At 40.9% G+C, this 17,826-nt stretch overlaps 2 protein-coding genes across 2 annotated transcripts; both read right to left on the reverse strand.

Annotated features, from left to right (window-relative positions):
• Positions 1-1,082: 1,082 nt before the first annotated feature.
• LOC118836574 (E3 ubiquitin-protein ligase TRIM21-like) lies at positions 1,083-10,076 on the reverse strand. The gene is made up of 2 exons (XM_036743821.1): positions 10,068-10,076; positions 1,083-2,195 (listed from the first exon to the last, which is right to left on the reverse strand). The coding sequence occupies exons 1-2, from the start codon at positions 10,074-10,076 to the stop codon at positions 1,083-1,085; spliced, it is 1,122 nt and encodes a 373-aa protein (XP_036599716.1).
• Positions 10,077-15,951: 5,875 nt separating this feature from the next.
• On the reverse strand, positions 15,952-16,896 carry LOC118835567 (olfactory receptor 51G2-like). Its single transcript, XM_036742762.1, has one exon. It carries the CDS (start codon positions 16,894-16,896, stop codon positions 15,952-15,954), a length of 945 nt encoding a protein of 314 aa, XP_036598657.1.
• Between the last annotated feature and the right edge of the window lie 930 nt (positions 16,897-17,826).

Genomic DNA, 17,826 nt, shown 5'->3' on the forward strand with positions numbered 1-17,826 from the left:
GGTTGGCTCGTCTCCCACCCTTTCGAAGTTCTCACCCATGGCATTGCTGCTGGAACCCAAATGCCAAGGGAGCAGGACGCTCTGTAGCAGGACTCATGTCTCTTTCCTACTATGCCTTCGTTCCAAGACGAAAGAGGCATCGTGGAGATGAGTGAAAAGAGAAGAGAATCTTCATCCAAATGACTGGTGATGAAAGGGAGGCTTTCTTTCTGAAATTTGGACTGGAACGTTCTACCCAGATTTGCCCTCTCTGCCTGGAAGTGACCAAGAGCGCCCTTAAATTAGCCATACCGTGCAGGCGCTTTATGCATCGGGCATTCCCAATTAGGGATATCAATATTCTCAGGGAGTTGAGGAAGTTAATCACAGGGCATGGAGAATACTTGCCAGCTAAAGCTGTGATCCCTCTGAAATTCATTTTATTTCTGATGGGCATAAAGGGGCAGCTAGATTTCGGGAAACGGTGAAAACACGGTGGCCTGGCGTCAGGAAGTCATATCTGTCGAAATTCAAATCTAGCTTCAGCTACCTAGTAGTTCTGTGACCCTGAACCAGTCATTTAACCCCGTTTGTCCCAATTTCTTCATCCATGAAATGGTGAGAAGAAGCAAATGCCTAACCACTCCATCACCTTCGCTAAGAAAAAACCAAAAAAAAAAAAAATAGAAACGCTCAAACTTCCCAAAAAACCTAAATGGGTTACAAAGTGGTGGACAGGAACGAAGTGAAATTATAAAGAAAAAAACCACAAACGAAACTGTGCATACGCAGAGGAAAAGATAAAATTTATTTCATTTTGTATCAAATAGAGTTCAACGTCGGGTTTCCCGAAATTCCAAGGAGACAGGACTGGGCAAATGTCAAATCAACTTCCACTGTGGAAGACAATCTCCAGTTGATGAGCAGAGAAGCTCTCCTCATTATGAAGGGGGTGATGCGCATCTTCTTGTAGGGAACGCTGGAAATGGAAGGCCCCCACCCACCCGCCCGCCCCATCCCCCTCACCCGCCCGCCGGGGAGCCTCGTGTCGGGCTGAGAATTCTTCCCTGCAGAAATGCTCAGAGAGATGAACAGCAGCAAGCTCAAAGATGAGAGTCGACTGGACAGAGAGTCATAGGACCAGCCTTCATTCCTGGAAGGGGGGGACCAGGGAAAAAGACGGGTGTGACGGGCTCTGTGAAGAGAATGGGGTAGAACCTATAAATGAGGGAGCGCTGCAGGACGTTGTAAAAAGCCAGAGTGCCCGAAGAATATTCCAGGTACACCCCGACCCTGGGCACAGGGCCTTTGACTCGATGGTCCAACGATCCGGGATAGGTTTGTAAAAAGTAATCCTCTTCTTTCTTGACACAGCGAAGCAGGAATGCAGAGGCCCAGGGTTCCGTGTTCCTCTTCCTTTTCCTCCTCAAAGAGGGGTTAGAGATCCCCAGTATCCACTGAGGTAGTCGAGTCACATCCACCTCCCAGTACTGTCTGCCTGAGCTGAAAGCCTGCTCAGCCAAGACGTAATTGCCAACGGCAAGCTCGGGGTGCTTGGTCTTCACCTGCCAGCCTTCTCCAGCCTTCACACTCTTCAGATCCTCAGAAACAGTCACAAAGGGGTTGGCTGCTGCGGGATCCATTGTGATGTCCACTCTGAATCGTCTGAGCATCTCGATCATGCCAGGGATGGGGTATTCTCTGAGCTCTGGGCTGACAGCCTTGGCCCTTTGGGACAGCACTGACTCACTCCTTCCCAGCAACTGCTTGGCTTCGTGTAGCAGATCCAAATTGGGTTGGTGGCCCGCATCCTGCAGAACTAGCATGAGGTCCTGGAGGGCTTGCCTATGCTGGGATAGTCTGTCCTGGCTTGCCCTTTCCTCTTCCTTGATCCTTCCAAGACAGCGGGATTCTTCCTCCATCAGGAAGTGGTGCAGCTTGTTATATTCTCCTGCGATCATCCAGTGCCAGTCGACAGCAGGTCTCTCCTCCTGATCAAGAAGTTCCTCGGCTTCCTCGAAATGCTTCGCCAAGTGGCTCTGAACGTGCTGCAGCTTCCTCCTGCACTTGTGAGCAGCCTCCCCCACAGGAGACAGTTTGTGAGCCCCGTGCTCTGGGCTTTGGCAACATCTCACACAGAGTGGTGTCTGGTCATCTTCACAGAAGAGCTTGAACGCTTTCTGGTGCTTGGCACACTGGCTCTGTCCTTCAGTACTCTGCAAATGCACCTAGTGAGTGCTAAGCACCATGCTAGACACTGGAGAAACTAAGAGAAAAAAATGTAAAGATAATAACATTCTTAATGGGAATTAGAACTAAGGCATGATTAGTAGAAGTGTTAGCCTCAGGGAGGATAAGGGATGGCTATTCCATGGCCATAAGAAAAGTGCAGAAAATGGATGATAACAGGAAAAGTTTTCAAGAGGAGAGAATGTGGGTTGAAGGTACTATCGCCCCATGGCCTCTATTGCTCAGAATACCTAAGTGAAAGCATTTGTGGTGAAAATTTGAATTGGTTATGGGATCACATTGGAAGTGGGGGGAGGAGACAGAAACATATATGCAGATGGAAGAAAATGGATAAAAGAAGGAAAGGGGTCAGTTCTAGAGAAAAGGAAAATAACAGAAAATACCACCAAAGTAGAAGAAAAGGGTGGCCCTCTTACTTTTCTGAGCCTCAATTTCTTTTTTTTCCTGTAAAATGAGTATAATAATGTTTCCTGACTTATTTAAGAGTAAGGTCATTTAAAAATCTTATTCAATATCAATGTGTTATTATCACTATTTAAGGAAGAAGGGGAGGAGGCATAGGATGAGCATGTAATATGTTCAGAGTTCAGAGCAGTTATGAAGAGAAGAAACAATGTGGAGGACTGAAGGAGAGGATAAATATTTTGGAATATTGGAGATCTCTACACCGAAGAATTTGGTCATGCCCAGATGACCATCAGGAAAGGAGGTGATACACTTGGGGAGTTGAGGAGGACAATAGTTAAACAGGAGAGGGAAGTAAACAAGCAAAGGTGGGACTGGACTGGAAGTGAAAGTACAAGCTTCTAGAACTGAGAATATCCCCAAGACTCATCTCCCAGTCTTGGAATGATAGATGCTATGCCTGTACTGTATCCCCTGGAATTCCCCGATTTACATATAGATTCCTCACACAGCCTATTATTGGCACTCTAAACAAGTGATTAAAGTGATTAAGAGGATTGCTACTCTTGGCTCTCTATAGAGGACAGAAAGTTTTAGAGAAAAAGAGGATGAGGGTTTTGACATTTGGATCACATCCTACAAGTAGCCAAATATGAACACTAGGTTTGGGGCAGTAATAAAATCAAGGTGCACCCTGTTTGAAGTGACTCAAGAAACTGTGTGGCATGATATAAGGGGTACTAATTTCATAGTCAAAAGACTAGAATTTACTCTGCTACCTTATAGATGATCATAGATTTACAACTAAAAGGAACCAGACAAGTCGTTAAGTCCCACATCCTTATTTTACATATGAGTAAACTGAGGATCAGAGAGGTTAAGTGACTTGATTGGCATCATACAGCTACTGTTTGAGGAAGGATTCAAATTCAAGTCTTTGGACTACAAGTCCAGTTTTCTATCCCCCATACCAGGAGCTCTTATGCATTTTTGTCATTCTCTCCCCTGAAAATACACTGAAAAGTATAAACCCATACTCTTAATAATGTTTTTAAAGGCACAAAATAAAATACATAGGATTACAAAAGAAAGTAATTATAATGAAATACAATTTCCAATGTTTTTTCAAACCAAGTTCATGGATTCTAGGATAAGAAACATAAACTCTACCAAGTTGTCTTTAGGTACTAGCTACTAGCTGTTGTCCCCTGATTCCTCATCTATAAAATGAGGAAAATTATCCTTGTCCTAACTCTTTAATAGGAGTGATGTAAGGAGGAAATGAAAGATAATGAATGCTAAATTACTTTACTATTAATTACTATTAAATGCTAAACAACTCTAAATGATTATTATTAATATATTTGCCAATATTTAAAAGACTCTAACACTAGAAGTTATAAAGTCCTTTCAATCATCTCTGTGGTTACAGAAGTCAAATAATACTATTCTCTTTTTACACTGGAGGAAAGGCGGCCTTGGAGACATTAAGTTATTTTTTACAGGATCATGTAGATATAATGTCAGTCCAGCATGGAATTTAAAACCAGTTCTGTCTCAATCCAAATCCATGTCTCTATCCAGTCTGCCCATGCTGCCTTTCAGGTTGATCATAGACACAAATATTAGAGAGATAAAGTAACTTAGGCATCAGAAGGTGAAACTTTTCTTCTGTAATTCCAGTTTGAGTGACTCTCCTCTAAGTCTATTGGCTTCCATTTGCTTCTTAGCCTTTTCCTATGGTTTTACTGCAGCCTGTAGTTATGATGACGTGCTTGTGCTTGGACCCTAAATTCTAACAGCCTCTGCTTGGGTGCCTGTGCCTGAAACCCAATTCCAAAACACATCCAGTTGTCATAAACACATCTAGCTCTCCAAATATATTCTCTCTCAGGTTGTCTTTCTCTAGCTAAAGAACAGCCTGACTCAACTTATCTCTGCTTTTTCCTCAGTAAGCAGCTATTCCCACTTATAGATTGATTTATAGATGCTGATAGTTGACTGTACACTGAGGCATAACCATATTTACTATTCACTGACCTTTCTAACATGTACCTTAGACATAGTATTTGTCTAACAAAAGACTGGATGAGAAAATATTCCCCTTTAGCCCCGACCAACAGTAAACTTAGTGACGTTTCACAGTAAAAACAGACACCCCCAGTAACCCCTCTGTGGGCTATTTCCTAGAGAAGTCTGGGCAATACCCCTGCGCAATAGATACTAAATGTGCATGTTCCTTTAAGAACTAACCACTCTCTGAACACTCCTCAACCACTCCCTAATCCCACCCCCAAACACCTAACTGGCATGTCCCCCCCTTTAATCCCCTAGAAGCTTCTATGAAAATTCCCCCTGCACCCCTCTATGGTTGCAGGTTCCCTAAGAACTCTTGCCCACTGAAAAAGCATAACAAATCTTTGCCTCCTTCACTTAAAGAATGCTTGGGTCTGTGAATTCATTCCAGGAGGCCTCACCCTAGGAACTTTGGTTTGGGATCCCTGCATCCCTGGGTTTCTTCTCCCCCCTCTACAATTATGCCTCACAAATACCTCAACAATGATATAAAATCTCAAAGATGGCTTTCTCATATTCCTCTGCAAACACAGCATCATTACCTCACCAGAAAACCACAGACCAAGGTACAGATTCCCTTCTACCTTCTCTAAAAGGCAGTTGGTCAGAAGCTCTCAGAAGAGCAGCAATTTCACTGCAGTCATTACACAGTGTCCTGGGCATTGCTACCCCCCAGGAAGATACCACTGGGGCACTGGGATCTTGGCATTAACCCCATCACTGCCAAACAGGTGTTATTAGAAGCCACAGAGGAGCTCTCAAGACCATTAAGAAACAGGACTTTGACTTTCTGAAACTCTTGATTTCACAGATTAAATTAGGTGAGATTCAGTATTACCCTGCTAAGGGGACTGGTCAACAAGGCTCTCTTACCCCGTCTTTGCTGCTAAACTTAGGCTGAGGTTATAGTGAGGAGAATCATGTGAATAGGTTTTATACTTCTCCAAAGTGAAAGACCTTGTGTTAGAGGCTGAGGGAGATATAAGGGTCAGTAACAGGCAGTCCCTAACCTAGAGGGCTTGCAGTCTAATATGGGGGATTAGAGAGAAAATAAAGTAACGAAAAAAAGTTCTATGAAGTTCGGATCATTTACAGTTACGAGAATGTGAGGCAATTTCATGAGGCAGGTGGAATTTGAAATAAGCTTCTATTATAATTTAAACAGGCTGAGATTATATTATAGGTGAATTATTTCAGTTAGATAAATTGGGGATGCTAATCTTGGAGAAAAACTGGTGAGGAGAGGGGAGAGCAATTATAATAGATATCTTTGAATATTGGAGATCTGGGCATGTAGAAGAGAGGTAAGACTTGCTTCATTTGGTCCCCAAGGGCACAAACTGGAAAAAATGAGCAGAAATGAAAAAGACAAATTTAGGCCTGTTGTCAAGAAATTTTCTTAAATAAAAAATAGATAAAGAGCTAGATAAACAAATAACTAAATAGATAAATAAATGAAGAGATGAATAAATGAATAAACAAACAAACAAATAAATAAATGTATAGATAAAGCAACTTGCTAATAATTAGAAATATCAAAAAGTGAAATGGGCTACTTTGGAATATTGTGGATTCACCCTCATTGGAAGCTGTATGACCACTCATTAGATATATTATCTTCAAGAGTTCTTTTGGAGTGTGGCCACTGAAGTCCCATCCAACTGAAATTCTGTTATCCTGTCAATGCCATAACCAAAGATGCAGAGGTGGGACATGGAACAGGTTTATAGGGAGTGGAGTGTGGTTCAGTTTCTCAATAGCAGAGAGGACATAATGTACAAAAAAGCATACAGTTAGACTGGAGCTACACTGTAGAGGGCCCTGAATTCCAGGCTCAGATGTTTGGCTTTATTCTGCAGGAAATCCTATGCCTCTTTGCAGAGGCAGGCTAGAGTTCAAGACTGAAGAAACTGTGGAAGTTCCTTGGGCCCCACATCTCACTTTAGCTTGAAGGATCTTCTTGTAGATACTCAGGCCTGAATTACTCTACTGACACACTGTGCCTCGGTGTAGGGACTCTCAAGCAGTTGTAAATTAATTTGTTGTGTTGGCATTAATACTAACTTCCACTCATGGTTTGTTTACATGCTAATCTGGTGGTGTCCCAGAGTGTGACCTGACCAGATTAAAGCCAGAAAAGCCTGAATAATAGTATCTAATAATACCTAACATTGATATGGTGCTTTGAGGTTTATAATTCACCTTTTACATATATTGGCTCATTTGAGCCTCTCAGCAACCCTTTGAGACGTTATTATTTTTACCCCCATTTTACAGAGGAAGAAACAACCCCTGAGAGTGGTTAAGTGATTTGCCCAGGGTTGTACAGATAAGTAAATGTCTAAGGCAGAGTTTGAAGCCAGGCCTACCCGATATCAGATCCAGTCCTCTGCCTATTTCACCACTGGAAATGCTGCCCCCTCCAACCCACTCCCACACCTTGGTACCCTCAAGTAAATTCTGTAACTTCTACAGTGGAAGCTCTAAACATTACATAATTGCTTGTGGACCAAACCTGGACACAATCATAGACCTACAATCAGGTCTTTTTAATGACTCTTAAGCTAATTCTGTTTTTGTTTCTTATACCTGCTTTGAGATGTTGTTGTCTTGCCTATCATAGATACCTTAACATGGATGCAGGGATTCTGTCTTACACCCAGGAAATGTTGGAGGCTCTGACAAATAAAGAGGTCACAGCATTTTGAATATGGAAGGGACGACATAGGCCATTTAGTCCAATTCATGCCTGAGCAGGAATCTTCTCTACTAAACATCAAACAAGTAATTATAAAGCATGTGAATGAAAAACCACTCTAAAGGTTAACCTAATGGGTCTTCTACTCTGAACAGCTCTGATCCTAGGGAGCTTTGGGTTTTTTGTTTGTTTTTGTTTTACCTGACAACATGAAGTTGAAATATTCCTCTCTTCTACTTTTTTACTCCTAATTCTACCTCTCTGACATTAGCAGACCAAATATAATTGCTTCTTCACATTTTAACTCACCAAATACTTAAGACAGCTATCATGTCTTTCCTAAGTCTTCTGTTTTCAAAGCTAAAATTCCCTAGGTCTTTCAACTGATCATTGTACGGAATCAGCTCAGCCTCTTTCACTATTGTAGTCATCCTCCTTTGGTTATATTCAATCTTTTCACTGTCCTTCATAAAATGAGGTCCCCAGAATTGTTAGGAATCTCCACCCTTCTACCCCTTACTCTAGATGTCTTCTTTGTGAGCCCCTTGAGATCAGGCACTGTCATTTGCTTCTTTTGCATCCCCAGCAGTGCCTAGTACATTTGTTGTTCAGTCATTTCAGTCGAGTCCTACCCTTCATGACTCCATTTGGGGTTTCCTTGGCAAAGCTCCTAGAGTGGTTTGCTATTTCCTTCTCCAATTAATTTTACACAGAAGGGATGTGAGGTAAACAAGGTTAAGTGATTTTCCTACGGTCGCATAGGTAGCAATTATCTGAGGCCAGATTTGAACTTTGTCTTCCTGATTCCAGGCCCAGTGTTCTCTTCAATGTGCAATCTAGCCTAGCACATAGTAGGTGCTTAATAGATGCTCATTGACCCAGCAGAGGATAGCAAGTAGGGTCTGTCACCTCAGTGGATTGGGACACTATGACTTTATCTCGCACCTAAAAAAATAGCAAAGAGGACAGATGATGGAAATAGTCAATGTTGGGGGGGGGACTATAGAATCATAGATTTAGAGCCGGAAGAGGTCATCTAGGCACCCACTCATTCTATAGATACAGAAACTGAAGCTCAGAAAGTGTAAGCTACTTGCTGAATAACTTCACAGATAGTGCAAGTGGCAGAATTTGAACCCATTTCTTCCTTACTTTGAGTCCCATACTTTGACCACTACATCACACTGTAGAAAAAAAGGCATACAATAAACTGTAATAGGATATTACATTTTCCTTACCATTCTGGAAAGTGATTTAGAACTATGCTTTAAAAGGGGTGATTAAAATATGCATATCTTTTGACTGAGAAACCCCACTGATAAACCATATATTCCAAGAACAGAAAAAGAGTAAGGTTACACATACACCAAAATATTCATAGCTGTGCTCTTTGGGGAAATAAAGTAGATATGCACTGATTGAGGAATGGCTAAACAAGTGGTGAATATAATGGTAATGAAATATTAGAATACCATAAGAAACAACGAATTTGAAGCCTTCAGAAAGAAATGGGTCGACTTGTGTGAACTCATATTAACAGAAGCAAACAAAACCAGGCCAAACACACATATGCGTGTGTCAATGCATACATATATATAATATGGGGCAGCTAAGTGAAGCAAGGGGTAGAGTACCAACCCTGGAGTCAAGAGGACCTGAGTTTGAATTCTTGCCTCAGACACTTGTTAGCTGTGTGACCCTATGCAAATCGCTTAACCCCTATTGTCTCTAGAATAAATGCGTATATACAATATACATATATTTATGCATATATATAGATATATACACATATATGTATATATCGAATACATACACATATATGTGCATATACACATAAAACCACGATTATGACAGCAACATAAATAGAATGATAGCAATAAAACTGAATATTGTATAATTGTAGAGATCAAGTTTGATTATAGAGTACATATGATGAAATGTACCTCCTTCCCTTCTTTGCAGAGGTAGGGAACTATGGTTGTGCAACATTACATATTTTGTCAGACTTAGTTGGTGTATGGTTAGTTTTGATGAACTGTTGTCATTGTTTTGTTTTGTTCTCCAGAATGAAGTTGCTAGACACGTGATTAATTGATCAATTGTCATGTGAGCATCAAAGTACTTTAATTGAAAGCTTCTTCTGCAAGTGGCATTGTGTTCCTAGACACTCAGTAAGTACTTGCTTAATTTAATCTATTTATTTTTCCTTTTATGAGCCTGAAGCACTTTTATAGCACCTGTGGCCTTTTTTACATACAGATTCTTTGCCAAAAAGCTACCATTTCAATACTAATTTGTGGGTCAGCTTTTAGCCAAAACCATAGATTATCAGAGTCATCTCAGTGTGTTTACTCTAACCAAACTAACTAGTCCCCACGTTAGTTCAAAAGACATTTCACAGACTCAATCAAAGGATGAATAAATTGACTATTGCTGACTAAGCTCTTAAGCAAAAGTTCATTGTAACACTTATTATACCTCTCAGTTAGTAGCCTGAGTCAAAGTATACCAATGACTCAGTGGAGAGGAAGGAATTAGCTAGGGCTGCAGTGAGGTAGTTCCTTTCATTTCCCTAAAATACACCTGGTTGTCGAGTTTATGAACTTGGGATCAAGGTGGAAAAGGACCAGGTAAGCTGATGTAGTTGGTAATTGCTCACCAACGTCATTTTACTCTCTATACTTGGCAGATAATGTTTTTTACATATGCTTTGTTAACATCACCATTAATTCCTCAGTTGCCACTCATCAGCTGTGTGACCTTGGGCAAGTCACTTAGCTTCTAGAGCTCATTTATCATTTGTATACTCATTTGTAGAATGAGGATAATGTATCGTTGCTTCCCTGGCTATGACAAAAACACATTCGTGAATACCCAGTGATAATAATAGCTGATGTTTACATATCACTTTAAGACTTCCAAAGCACTTTAAGTAAGTACATTTTCTCTTAAGCCTTTCAATAATCCTGAGGTAGATATCACTGTTCTAAGCTTTGCATAGTGCCTTGTGCATAGTAGGTGCTATATAAATGCTTGTCACTTTTTCTTTCTCTTCCCCTTATTTTGCAGATGAAGACCTCAAGGCTCAAGAAGCAACTTACACAGTGTTACTTTGTGCTTATCATTTTTTCAGTCGTTTCTGCCTCTTCATGACTCCATGTGGGGTTTTCTTGGCAGAGATACTGATGGTTTGCCACTTCCTTCTCCAGCTCATTTTATAGATGAGGAAACTGAGTTAAACAAGTTTAAATGATTTCCTCAGGGTCACACAGCTATTAAGTATCTGAGGCTCAATTTGAACTCAGGTGCTCCTGACGCCAAGCTCTGCATTTTACCCGACATACCACCTAGCTGCCCATCCAGTATCACACAGCTAGTAAATGTCAGGGTTAAAATTCTAATTCAGGTTTTCCTGACTCTAGATTCAGGAATCTCCTATGGCATACACAAACTCATTATATCACATGTAGCAGAAGAGATTTTGTAAAACAGTACATTATGCATATGCAAGTTATATTATAAATAGTGTAGTTATTGGGATTCTGTAGCTCTATATTCCTCTTACTATAACCTTGGAAGCATCTTTGACTCTTCCCTCTGTCAGAAGGAGAGTATTGAGTCATGGGGAGAGTAATTAGAGGCAGCTCCTCTGAATTTCCCAACTCCACACTTGTTTTGGTTTTCATCAAGTCACTATCCCCTGCACTCTGTCTTAATTCTCCTTCACCATGGACCAAATACTTCAGTCTCCAATCTTGCACTTTAAATAGTAAACTCTTGGTTTACAAAGGCAAGATGGTGGCTGGTAAGCAGGAACTAGTGTGAGCTCCGTACCGAGTCCCTCCAAAAACCTATGAAAAATGGCTCTGAACCAATTCTAGAATGGCAGACCCCACAAAACAGCAGAGGGAAGCAGGGCTCCAGCCCAGGACAGCCCGGATGGTCTCTGGGTGAGGTCTACCCACACGGAGCTGGGAGCTAGGAGCTGGGAACGGAGAAGAGTAGAACCCAGCCTCAACGGCGTGGACCATCCAGACCAGAAGCCAGGCGGAGGGGGCCCTAGCGCCCTGAATCAGTAAGCTGCGGCAGTTACCAGACTCCTTAACCCACAAACACCAAAGACTACGGAGAAGGTTAGTAGGAAAAGCTGTGAGAGTAGAAGGAGTTCGAGGTTCGGCTTCCAGCCCCGGGGGCAGTGGAGGTGGGGGAGCTACAGCTGTTGTTACTTCTGGCTCCAGGCCCACCTGGTGGGAGGAATTAAGTGGCGGATCAGAGCAGGAGTGCTCAGCCTGCTGAAGATCTAAGCCCAGTCCGGGTTGGGGGTTGGGGAAGGAACAGTGCTGGTGTGGCAGAGCTGGCACCTCCCCACCAAACGTGGAACATGGAACTCGTTAGTCTACAAGCAGTCATACCCCACTGAAAAACTCAAAGGTCAAGTTAGTTGGCTGGGAATTAGGCCAGGCAGCGAAAACGCACCGAGATTCAGTCTCAGACTTTGCATTCTTTCTTGCTGACAAAGAAGACCGAAACATACAGCCTAAAGAAGTCAATAAAGTGCAAGAGCCTACACCAACAGCCTCCAAAAAAAACATGAACTGGTGCCAGGCCATGGAAGAGCTCAAAAAGGATTTGGAAAAGCAAGTTAGAGAAGTAGAGGAAAAATTGGAAAGAGAAATGAGAAGGATGCGAGAAAACCATGAAAAACAAGTCAATGACTTGCTAAAGGAGACCCAAAAAAATATCGAAAAATACACTGAAGAAAACAACACCTTAAAAACCAGACTAACTCAAATTGCAAAAGAGCTCCAAAAAGCCAATGAGGAGAAGAATGCCTTGAAAGGCAGAATTAGCCAAATGGAAAAGGAGGTCCAAAAGACCACTGAAGAAAATACTACTTTAAAAATTAGATTGGAGCAAGTGGAAGCTAGTGATTTTATGAGAAATCAAGATATGATAAAACAGAACGAAAGGAATGAAAAAATGGAAGATAATGTGAAATATCTCATTGGAAAAACCACTGACCTGGAAAATAGATCCAGGAGAGATAATTTAAAAATTATTGGACTACCTGAAAGCCATGATCCAAAAAAGAGCCTAGATATCATCTTTCAAGAAATTATCAAGGAGAACTGCCCTGATATTCTAGAGCCACAGGGCAAAATAGAAATTGAAAGAATCCATCAATCGCCTCCTCAAATAGATCCCAAAAAGAAATCTCCCAGGATACTGTCGCCAAATTCCAGAGCTCCCAGATCAAGGAGAAAATACTGCAAGCAGCCAGAAAGAAACAATTTGAGTATTGTGGAAATCCAATCAGAATAATCCAAGATCTGGCAGCCTCTACATTAAGAGATCGAAGGGCTTGGAACACAATATTCCGGAGGTCAATGGAGCTAGGATTAAAACCTAGAATCACCTACCCAGCAAAACTGAGTATCATGGTCCAAGGCAAAATATGGATTTTCAATAAAATAGAGGACTTTCAAGCTTTCTCAGTGAAAAGACCAGAACTGAATAGAAAGTTTGACTTTCAAACACAAGAATCAAGAGAAGCATGAAAAGGTAATCAAGAAAAAGAACAAGAAAAAGAAATTGCAAGGGACTTACTAAAGGTGACCTGTTTTGTTGACATTCCTACATGGAAAGATGATGTGTATGATTCATGAGACCTCAGTATTAGGGTAGCTGAAGGGAATATGCATACATATATGTTTATGTATATATATGGGTGAATGTGTATTCATGTATATATCTATGTGTGTATGTGTGTATATATATGTATATATATATATATATATGTATATATATATATATATATATATACAGAGAGAGAGAGAAAGAGAGAGAGAGAGAGAGAGAGAGAGAGAGAGAGAGAGAGAGAGAGAGAGAGGGAGGGGAGGGAGAGAGGGAGAGAGCAGACACAGGGTGAGTTGAAGATGAAGGGAAGATATCTAAAAGAAATAAAATCAAATTAAGGGATGAGAGAGGAACATACTGAGAGAGGGAGATAAGGAGAGATAGAATGGGATGGATTATCTCCCATAAAGGTGGCAAGAGGTAGCAGTTCTGTGGGAGGAGGGGAGAGGGCAGATGAGGTGGGAATGAGTGAACATTGTTCTCATCAGATTTGGCCTAAGGAAGGAATACCATACATACCCCATTGGGAATCTTACCCCACAGGAAAGAAGAGGGAAGAAGATAAAAAAATGGGGGGGGATGATGGAGGAGAGGGCAGATGGGGGTGGAGGTAGTCAAAAACAAACACTTTCGAAAGCGGACAGGGTCAAGGGAGAAAATTCAATAAAGCGGGATGGGTTGGGAAGGAGCAAAATATAGTTAGTCTTTCACAACATGAGTATTGTGGAAGGGTTATACATAATGATACACATGTGGCCTATGTTGAATTGCTTGACTTCTTAGGGAGGGTGGGTGGGAAGGCAAGAGTGGAGAGAATTTGGAACTCAAAGTTTTAAAAACAGATGTTCAAAAACAAACAAAAATATTTTTGCATGCAACAAGAAAATAAGATACACAGGCAATGGGGCATAAAAATTTATCTTGCCCTACAAGAAAGGAAGGGAAAAGGGGATGGGAGGGGAGTGTGGTGACAGAGGGGAGTGCTGACTGGGGAACAGGGCAACCAGAATATATGCCATCTTGGAGTCGGGGAGGGTAGAAATGGGGAGAAAATTTGTAATCCAAACTCTTGTGGAAATCAATGCTGAAAACTAAATATGTTAAATAAATTAAAAAAAAATAGTAAACTCTTATTAAAAAATTTTGCTCATCATGATTGTTTTTTTTTTTACTTTCTTTCCATAATCATCACTCTCTAAATTGAACTTTAATTACTTATTCAACCAATATTAGTGAGGCTATGTTTGTATCATTAAACAGGAACATGACTTACCATGAAGCCTCCCAGGCAGAAGATTCACAGAACCTCAACTACAATACACCCAAGGCAGCACATATCATTGGGTTTGTTGTAGTGGAGCTCTTAAATGTTTAACAATTCTCAAAAAAAGTAGCATGACACACTTTTGATTTTAATCAGCATTATTAACATTTTCTCTATCAAGTCCAGATAATCAAGAAAACAATATATCAAGCCCTGCTTTCTCGTGTTTACTGACTTTTGATGTCTAAATGCTGACACTGAAAATTTAACAGTTTCTAAGAGGCTGTTGGAGCTGGCTCCAGCTGAGGTCCTTTCCAGCTCTAGAATTCTGTGATCCTATTACCTGTGAGACTTCATAAGGATTCACATGCCCATCACTCTAAGGGACCAAATAAGATTCAGAACAGTAGCCTGACTGCTGCTAGTGACGCTAGAATGAATGGTCAGAGGCCCACTTAAGAGTGATAATTACAGGAGCAGAGAAAGACAGCTAGCGTTTAGGGTGTGAGAGCATTCTGGATGTACCTGGGATGACTGAGAAGTCAGGGACTTAGACCATGAGAGGTTGATTTCAAGTGAAGAAAGTGACTTGGTAAATGCTGCTTCGAATGTGGAGCTGGAGAATTCAAAACCTTCCATTTTTCTCTGTCCCCCTGTCATCACTTCAGCCCCCTCATTTTACAAATGAGGCAACTCAAATAATTTTCATCTGCCTGACACCTAAGTTCTACATGCATATTAGCTATCGTTTCTTATAGCTCTAGGTAAAATCTTAGTTAAATGAATAAACTAACAAAGAAGACAATTAATGGATTTTTCAAAAATATCCAAGCAAAAAGAAGCAGGAATGATCCTTTTGCCTTTCTTTATATCTCCCGCATAGCACGGTATCTGACACATGATGAACAATTAAATTTTTGTTTATTGTCTTACTTTGGATTTCTGAATGATTAACCCAAAGGAAGATCTGCTTCATCTGTATTTAAAGGGCATGGCCTTCCCCAGGGCCTATTTCCCTGGAGGAATGTAGTATTGGAATGTAGATATATCTTTTGCATTTCCATATTATGAACATTGCTATTATAAATATTTTAAAATAAAATGACAATTTGCTTCTTTTAGAGAAATAAAAATGATAACAACAACAGCAAACTATGTTTGCATTATTTTGAAGTCCAATATTTACTGGCACCAATTATTTTCCAAAATTCTTTTCCACTTTATTAGAGAATAATAAAATAAGATTATGTTTGTCAAAGTTTTCCAGTGTATGTGTTCTGTAAAGGGAAGGCATCTTGTATTTAATTTGCAAAATGCTCTTGTGTTGTATTTGTCTTTTGGGATAAATTATATTTTTCCTCAGTGTATGTCTCTCCCTTCCTCCCACTAGACTGGGACATCCATGAAGTCAGGAAGTGTGATTTCCCCATCACACTAGGAGTTCCTCAAGGGCTGAAACCATTTTTTCTCTTTCCTAATGGATCTTACATAGCAAGCAGATAGCCATACAGGATCAGTCATTACCATGGTCTGCTTGACTGGTGAGGCAAACCACAAAAATATCCCTCCTGACCTGTCTTCCTAGGATGTTTTGTTCAAAACACATATTCAAGATCCCCTACTGGTTCCCATGTCTGGAACTTCAGAACTTCTGAGGATGGAGCATCTTAAGGATTCGGACTCTGATTTCCTTGGTCTTGATGCTGTAGACAATGGGATTGAGCATGGGCGGAACAAGGAAATGCAGGTAAGAGAGAAGCATATAGACCTGGGCTGGCATCTTTTTCCCAAAGCGATGGATCATAGACAGGCTGACTAGTGGTGTGTAGAAGAGCAGGACAGCAAAAATGTGTGAGATGCAGGTATTGAGGGCCTTGAGCCGTTCTGCATTGGAGGCAATGCTCAGGATGGTATAGAGAATCAACACATAGGAGAAAAGGATCAGCAAAGCATCAAGCCCCAACGTGGAGAGCATCACAAAGAGTCCAAATGCACTATTGATCCGAGTGTTGGAGTAGGCCAGCTTCAGAACATCAGGGTGAACACAGTAAGAATGAGACAGTTTGCTAATGGATTGGAAACTCAGGTGGTTAAGGAGAACAGGCAGGGGCAGATGAAGGGCAGCACTTCGAGTGACAATAGCCAATCCAATGGCACCAATGCGCCAGTTGGTAAGGATGGTGGCATAACGCAATGGCTCACGAATGGCAACACAGCGGTCAAAAGCCATGGCAAGAAGCACAGCAGATTCAATGACTGAGAAGGTGTGGATAAAGAAGAGCTGTGCAAAACATGTAGCTGCATTCATTTTCCTATGGCCCAGAAGGAAGACAGCCACCATGGAGGGCAGTGTGGATGCAGAGAGACCCAAGTCTGCCATTGAGAGCATAGAGAGGAAGAGGTACATGGGGGTGTGGAGGCTGGGCACTGATTTGACAATGTACATGATGGCAATGTTGCCTAGGAAAGAGAGGAGGTAGATGGAACAGACTGGGATGGCTGTCCAGTGGTGGGCATCTTCTAGCCCTGGCAGGTCCATCAAGATGAAGATGAAGGAGCTGCTGTTGCTAATGTAGGAAATCACCATGGTGAATAAGGGTATTGTTGGTCTTGAGCACGATTGCAAAATTGGGTAAATTGTCTTGTTGGCCCTTCTCCTTTCAACAAAGCAACCAAGGCTCACAAATAGTGGCTCTTAGTACGTCTACCCTTTTTTCCTCCCCATCCTCCTTCCTTATTGATCATCTGTCGTTGCATTCTTTCTTATTCCTTCAGATAGACAAGTACACATAATGGTTTAATGTACTAGATTGCTTTGTCATGAAGCAATTTTAAAATATATTTCATTTTTGTTCAATATTCTCTTCTGTAAGAACTTTCTTTAGAAAAAAAATCTGGTTAATTTTCTTACTGAATAATCTTATAAATGTTTTAAATTGCTAAACAATGCTGGGACAACTTAATTGAAGGTCTATTAATTAAATAATTAAGCCTGTTGTAAAAATGACTGATTATTCCTGGCCTGCAAGGTAAGTGTGGAGGAAGCCTTCTCACTTCTTTTGAAAGAAAGAAAAAAATTAAATGTAAACTCAGAGAAAACTTTTCATTAGAAAGTTCAGTAATTTGTACTGGTAGCGAGAGAAGAAAGGAACAAAAGATGTGTTCTGCTCTAAGCATAATGCTGCTGTGCCTAGTAACCTATCAGTCCTCATTTCTTTGTTGAATGTAAAAAACAACAGAAGAAAAGAGAACATAATAGGGAATCACTACAACCATGGACTGAAATAGGGTAATCAGAAAAGAAACAATTCAGATTATGAAACACATATAGCTACTGATCAAAACAAAACAAACCAACAAAAAAAGATTGAAAGGGGGATTTGGACTCTAAGCCAATGGGAAGATTAAGGGCAAACCACTGGGAAGATTTTTAACTGCAAGGTGAGAGAGGTAGAGGGATTTTAGGAAGCTTCTTCTTTTTAACTCAATGCAAAATTAGTTTGAAAAGATGTTCATA

The sequence above is a fragment of the Trichosurus vulpecula genome, chromosome 2 (genome assembly GCF_011100635.1).
Source record: "Trichosurus vulpecula isolate mTriVul1 chromosome 2, mTriVul1.pri, whole genome shotgun sequence".
NCBI lineage: Eukaryota > Metazoa > Chordata > Mammalia > Diprotodontia > Phalangeridae > Trichosurus > Trichosurus vulpecula.

Bases quoted from the DNA above. Each gene is read 5' to 3' on its own strand.
- LOC118835567 (XM_036742762.1), bottom strand. From the start codon at position 16,896: ATGGTGATTTCCTACATTAGCAACAGCAGCTCCTTCATCTTCATCTTG.